Raw genomic sequence first — 7,416 nt, 5'->3', positions numbered from 1 at the left:
AGCCTCAGTAAGGCATCAATGAGGAATTCAAGATGGCTAATACTAATCAAGCATATGTGAAAATTCTCCATTGCAGAAATTCGAACCCTTAAGAACTTCCTTGGGCCATTAAACCACTACTATTGATGGTAGCTAAAATTCTCTTATACATTCACTTCCTTACCTCTCAAGCATATGCTGAATCCCCACATTGATATACCTTCCTCTACATGTTCATTCACATCACTTACACTTTTCACATATTCCAATAACCTTCTCAAACTTCACTTCCAATTCAACCTTCTTCTTCTTCCTCTCATATCCTCCATTATATTTATATCCACCATTGCCCCATTCCTTCAACAAAACCATTAAGCCAAGTAAAGCCCCACCCCAACACCCTCACCTCATACATGCTCCTGAATTTGTGTCAATTGTTTTTTAGCAAGTGTTCCTGAATTTGTGTCAATAATTCCTTCATAAAACAACCAAGTCCAAGTTGTCCAACCCAACAACCGATCCACCTCCTAAAAAATTTGTCCACTCTGTCCCTGTCCAACAAATTATTTAAGTCATATTAATACTGCCTGACAATGTTGAAAAAACTGAAGCGAAAAGTCAGAACCTTGATCACCAAAAAACCTCGCAGACCCAATAAACCTCCAACACCCCCTTCATCTCCACCGCCACCTGAAACCCCGATCATGTCAGAGCCACCACCACCGCGAACCGAACATCCCCGACCATTCCTCTTCCCCCGAATCCAGTCCACAGTCCTCCCCGATCCCTCCCTCTTCTTCTCCCCTGCACTCCTCTCCACCCCACTTCCCACAAACTCTTTCTTTCAAAACTTCACCCTAAAAAGGGGTGACCAGCCTGAGTACGTCCACCCCTACCTCATAAAATCCTCCCTCTCCTCTCTTTCCCTCTCCTACCCATCTCGCTTCTCCAACTCAGGTTTCATCTATCAGATTTTCAACCCTGACCTCACCATCTCCGCCTCAGAAAGCACCCACCCAGATGCTAAAAAAACGCACATTATCTCCTCCCACGGTGATCTCAGTGTCACTCTGGACTTTCCCTCTTCCAACCTGAGGTTCTTCCTTGTCCGGGGAAGCCCGTTTCTGACTTGTTCCGTCTCTGGCGGCACCGCCATTTCGATATCAACCATCCACGCCATTCTCTCATTTTCATCAAACGCTGCTCTCACCAAGTACACCGTCAAGCTCAACAACGACCAGACATGGCTCATATACACGTCCTCGCCGATCAGTCTCTCAAACAGCCTCTCCAGGATCACTTCTACTGGGTTTTCGGGCATAATTCGGATTGCAGCGTTGCCGGACTCCGATCCAAGACACGAGGCGATCCTTGACCGGTTCAGTTCTTGTTACCCGGTTTCCGGTGATGCTGTGTTCACTGAGCCATTTTCCTTGGAATACAAATGGGAGAAGAAAGGGTGGGGGGATTTGCTAATGTTAGCTCACCCTCTCCATCTTCGGCTCCTAGACGGTAAAGATTCTAAAGTTACTGTCTTGGAGGACTTTAAGTATAAGAGTATTGATGGTGACCTTGTTGGTGTTGTTGGAGATTCGTGGGGATTGAAACCAGCCCCAGTGCCTGTAAATTGGCATTCAATTAGAGGTATCAAAGTAGAATCATTTGCTGAGATTATCTCTTCTCTCTCTGCGGAAGTTGATGCTTTGAATTCCGCGGCGATATCAACCAATTCATCTTATTTTTACGGGAAATTGATTGCAAGAGCGGCAAGGTTGGCATTGATAGCAGAGGAGGTCGATTTTTTTGTGGTGATACCTAAGATAAAGAAGTTCCTGATGGATACAATTGAGCCATGGTTGGATGGAACCTTTAGTGGGAATGGTTTTATGTATGATGCTACGTGGGGTGGAATTGTCACTAAGCAAGGGGCATTGGATTCTGGGGCTGATTTTGGTTTTGGTGTGTATAATGATCACCATTATCATTTGGGTTACTTCCTTTATGCAATTTCAGTGCTTGCCAAGATTGACCCGGCGTGGGGGAGAAAGTATAGGCCTCAAGCTTATTCACTTATGGCTGATTTTATGAATTTGGGAAGGAGATCAAATTCGAATTATACACGTCTGAGGTGCTTTGACTTGTATAAATTGCACTCTTGGGCTGGAGGGCTAACAGAATTTGCTGATGGGCGGAATCAAGAGAGCACAAGCGAGGCGGTGAATGCTTATTATTCAGCAGCTTTGATGGGGTTGGCCTATGGAGACACACATCTTGTTGCCATTGGATCAATGCTTGCAGCCTTGGAAATTCAGGCTGCTCAAACATGGTGGCATGTGAGAGAGAGTGATAATATGTATGAGGAGGTTTTCGCTAGGGAGAACAAGGTGGTGGGTGTATTGTGGGCTAACAAGAGGGACAGTGGACTATGGTTTGCTCCACCTGAATGGAAAGAGTGTAGGCTTGGAATTCAGGTGCTTCCCCTACTGCCAATCACTGAGGTCTTGTTCTCTGATGTTGATTTCGTGAGGGAGCTTGTGAAGTGGACTTTACCTGCTTTGCAAAGAGAGGGAGTTGGAGAAGGGTGGAAGGGATTTGTCTATGCCTTGGAAGGGATTTATGACAAAGAAGGTGCTTTGGAGAAGATAAGGAACTTGAATGGTTTTGATGATGGGAACTCTCTCACTAATCTCTTATGGTGGATTCGTAGCAGAGGTAATGAAGAGGTAGAGGGATGTGGGAGAGGAGGAAAGCACGGCTGGTTTGTTCATTATTGTCACTGAATTTGTTTGTGTTCTGACTGAGTTGAGTTGAATAAGACATGATATGCTTGAACTTTTTTATATAAACATCATAATAAAACGAATTATATGCTTATTCTTGCTAGCGTATGCCTACGTCTTGCATTTCAAGTGATGATGCTTTTGAGCTTTCTAACAACATATCATTCAGGTTTAGTAAATGGAACAGCAATAGACCATGTCGTTTACTGATAGTCATTTTTTGTAGGGTATGCTTTTGTATTTTCACATTGAGAAACTTGCTTATGAGATGAATTCCTCATGAACTTTGGGATTACCATTAATGTAACTGTTAACTGCATCATGCGATCATAAAAGAGCCCTGCGTAGTGTCAACGGCCATGCATTCCTTAGAACTGTTACAGCACCTAATTTCCTAGTCCATTATGGCAGAGTGCAAAACTAGTTTTCCTTTTCCTGTTGTTGTCTCATGGGAATCATTCCCGAAGGTAAAAGCTAGATTCTACACAATTCTTCCATAGATTATAGCTGAAGCTTGGTAAAAATTGTTGCTGGAAGTGTTAGAATATACTTATTGGCCGGTTCTTTTTTTTTTGCCACTCCTTTTTCTGTCTAATTTACAGAATTTTATTTCTATTCCACTGGCACTTTAACCTTGTCATGTATTTGATTAATTGCAAATCTGATTTGCTTTTAGAAATTCCTCTCCATTGCATATATATAATCTACCCAATGATAAGAACCCTTAGCTTTTAAGATATCTGCCAGAAATACTACAAAACATTGTTTATCTAGGAAGTAGTCATGTACTTCAGCGACTCTTTTGTCAGAGTCTTGTGCGGTGTCTCTGTGTTGTGATGCCTATGAGCTGTCTCCAATGTGTCTGTGTCTGTATGTGAATAATGGAAAATATGTCCTAACACTTCCGGATGAAAGAACTACCAAAAAAAAAAAAAAATCTGCAGAGAAATCAACATTTTTTCTAGTGGAATGATGGAATGATGAGATGAAGGGTAAAGATGTGGGAAGTAAAAACAAAGCTACCTTTACCTGTAGACATACATCCAACTCTGCATTGTTGCACTTGGTCAGGCCAGTAAACCGAGAAAGATGTCTTTATGATACAAGCTGTTCCCATCTATTTGAGTGCATTTTTTAACTGAAACTTGGATGTGATTAAATTCACAATTACTCTTGTTGGATAAACTTCCATAATAGAAAATACATTGAATTCTGTATTCTAGATTCACGCCTGTATGTTTATAGTTTTGTTGAATGTAATACCACAACTCTGCATTTCTGTCCATTTATGTGCGCGCATGTGCCCATGTGTGTATGTGTATAGTATATCCATGTATGTATATTATTCCAGAGATACAAACAATGCAGTGCGCGTCTTTAATAATTTAGCATGCTTGCTTGTTTAGTTACAGTAATTGGATTTGAGGCACATCATTGTAAGTAATGGTTATCGTTAGCAGCATCATTGTTGCTTAGAATGGCATACAGAGGAGAAAAGGGGCTTGACAAGAAACTCTAGTGGTAAAGAGGATCGTCGATGAAGACCAAATACCTTTCTCCTTGATTGCATACACGTTTACTTCAAGGTAAATGAATTATAAATTCTGCAACTTGCAGTAGTAAAAGATAATGATAATAATTGTAAAACATGAAATTCAGAATTCATTGTATCTTAAAGAATATATTATCTATCTGTTTTGATTTTCTATTGGTTTAAAATGTCATCTTTTACCTGCTTGATTGACCTTTGTAGCTTTCCTATGGGCTTTAATAATATGTTATTGGCACCCTCACATGGGTAAATTAGTGTAGAATGAGAACTATTTTGTGCGAGTACCGGCAACGATGCAAGGCCCTGTCAAAATTCTATTTTGTTCTCTCTTGCAGCATTTTCCACATTCAATAAAGCTTCTTGTTAAGAAGTAAGCATACGTTCTCCAAAATTGTTTTGCAAATAGTTCCTGACGACCAGCTCAGAAATTGGCTCTTATCTGCATGCCTTATTACATCCTAACAGTTTCGGAGATCATCTGCATACAAGAGGTGTGGCTATATGCCTGATATGCACATTTTAATTGCTCGCAAGTGCACGAGTCGTATGTAATATAGTGTGTGCAAGTGCGAGGTCGATTCACAGGGAATTGCGTTGCAAAAATCAATTTTTATCTAAACTTTTAACCTAGTTCCAAATTGTTTGTGAATTTGAAATTGAAAACAAAATAAATAAAATTAATCAAAAGATAAATGCTAAGGTTTCAGAATTCACACTCACTAAATCAAAGCACACATCATTATGTTTGTTCATACATCCGAATTTCAATAAAATCCTAAGCATGTTCTAATTTTTATAAAATTAACCTACTGAAAAATTAAATGAATCCATCCATTGTACAAATCACAAAACATATCCGATTTAGTTTAAAAGATCCAATGTATCCATGCACAAAAAGCAATGGATATCCAAAGTAAACCAAAAGATGCAATGTATCTATTGAATGAAATACAATGAATATCCAACTTTGGCACAATCAATCACAATTTTCTCACATAATTGAATTGAAATGAATATACATTACACTAAACGTCGGATTTGTACGAACAAAAAATAAAGATGTGCCAACAAATCAATGGTGAGGCTTCATCTTCAATTTTAGTTGAAGAATTAGCATCTCATGACAAAAGGAATCATAAAGAAACTAATTAACTTTATTAAAATCAAATACTTACAAAAGAATTCGAGTTCAAAGTGACAAAATGCCTAGAAAACACAAAAATGACAAAGAATGGCTCCCCTAGCGTGCCTCTGTCCATTTACAAAAAAAAATATGATATTTATAATAAAAAACTAGGGTTTCAGCGCTGCCATGTCAGATGAGTGCGCTCAATCGCACTCGTGCAAATACCAGGTCTTCTCGCGGCGCAGTGCTCGTGTGTTGGTTGCTTGGGTGTATGCGGGAGTGCGCTCGAGCGTGCCCTTGATGCACTCAATCGCATTTCCAAAAATCCACTTTTTTCCCACTTCTTTGCAATTTTCACTTTAAAGTCGCATTTTTCTCTTAACAACCTGCAAAATGTTACAACATCAAAACTAACAAAAAAATCAGAAAATAATAAAGCTAAAGGCTTAAAAAATATAAATTAAGGGGTCTAAATATGCAATATTTGGCGCTCAACAAATACCCCCAAACTTACATTTTGCTAGTCCCTTAACAAAACAAAATGAAAAACAAAGTCAAAGCATGAAACATAAGTCCGTTGTCGTGGGAGAAACGATTGCATTTAGCATATGCAACAAGTCTTTTAAACCCCTAGGCATTCCTAGTGGACGAGTAAAGTCTCGTGAGGATTTAACAAAAATGATACCTACAAACATTGTTCAGAACTATGTTATTGACAAACATGAACTTCCACCAAAACACATGGTTCTCATTCATGAGTATGCTTAACAAAATGAACACCACAATCACATTATTAGGACATCCAAAAATCATTCAGCTCATAAATGGAAATTTGAGACAACACATGATCCAAGTGCAACGTGAGATTAACATAAAATCATGAGGCTTCAATTCACTTAAAGTTTTTGTGTACCTCAAAATTAATAGGAATTCTATCAGATGAAAACAACCAAGACTTGAGTCAAGATACACACACACACACACACACACACATATATATATATATATATATATATATATATATTTGTGTGTAGGCTGTACAATGCTCGGCTTCCTTAATCTTTCTAATTGACCTATGTAGCAAGCGTTGGGCTAGTGGCTCCCAAACCAAATGGTTTTAGGGCACTAGATATAGAAACATCCCTAAGGGCTTAATTACTCAAGTCAAAAAAGCTATGAAGCCAAACTAGCCATGCAACCAACCAAGTTGAGTTTCTCATCTTTTTACGTGAACACTCAATACTTAATGAGGCAAGAGGTCCGGTTACTCAATGAGAAACTCAAACTAATATATTTTTTATTTATTTATTTATTTAATTTTCAAGCCAAGGTTTCATCAACAATGCATCCTATAAATCTCAAAATACACACTATCCAATTCAAATCTTATACCTCACAGATTCTATGCTAAAGTGCTTGTGATGATCAAGTCAAACATGTGAAATCTCTCTAAGCCAAAAATGAGTCAAAAGACTTAGATTCCTAATGATGATGATGGGTTCAAGATGTTAAACAAGCCAATGAAATTCAAACCAAAGTTACAGTGTAACTCATGCTCAATCAACAACATAGCAGTTTTTTTTTTGTTAATAGATAAAAACAAACAAATAACACAAACAAACAGACGGTGTGTTTGTCTACACCCCCAAACTTAAATGACACATTGTCCCAAATGTGGCAAGAGATACAATACCGTGGGATGAGGAATTGGAGTGTGCAAATGCCAGGGCGTTCCTCAAACTTGAACACCAAAACACCTATCAACAAAACTAACAACAATATTTTCTCACAGAAACACGCATTACAAGGTTAATTGTTGTTAGAAATAAAAAGAAAATGACAAGAGAAAAAGAATTCAAAAATGAAATGCGGAAAATAAAAAGGAAAAAAAAAATACCATACTTTTCCTGATCATTTGGGTGTCCAACCAATCCCTTCCACCTCTTCTTCTTTAGAATTTGATACCCCTCTGGAAGGAT

The 7,416-nt window shown here is 38.6% G+C and overlaps 1 protein-coding gene across 1 annotated transcript; it reads left to right on the top strand.

The window, feature by feature from the left end:
• Window positions 1–365: 365 nt before the first annotated feature.
• Window positions 366–2,847, top strand: LOC132183275 (glucan endo-1,3-beta-D-glucosidase-like). Its single transcript, XM_059596676.2, has one exon. It carries the CDS (start codon window positions 573–575, stop codon window positions 2,757–2,759), a length of 2,187 nt encoding a protein of 728 aa, XP_059452659.2. The 5' UTR covers window positions 366–572; the 3' UTR covers window positions 2,760–2,847.
• Window positions 2,848–7,416: the final 4,569 nt, after the last annotated feature.

This window comes from Corylus avellana, chromosome 5, assembly GCF_965113065.1.
Source record: "Corylus avellana chromosome 5, dhCorAvel1.hap1.2, whole genome shotgun sequence".
NCBI classification, from domain to species: domain Eukaryota; kingdom Viridiplantae; phylum Streptophyta; class Magnoliopsida; order Fagales; family Betulaceae; genus Corylus; species Corylus avellana.
Note: the sequence above shows the minus strand (reverse complement) of the source record. Positions and strands in the feature narration are given on the sequence as shown.

What these genes read in the sequence shown, in the direction of transcription:
- LOC132183275 (XM_059596676.2), top strand. Translation starts at nt 573, where the DNA reads ATGTTGAAAAAACTGAAGCGAAAAGTCAGAACCTTGATCACCAAAAAA.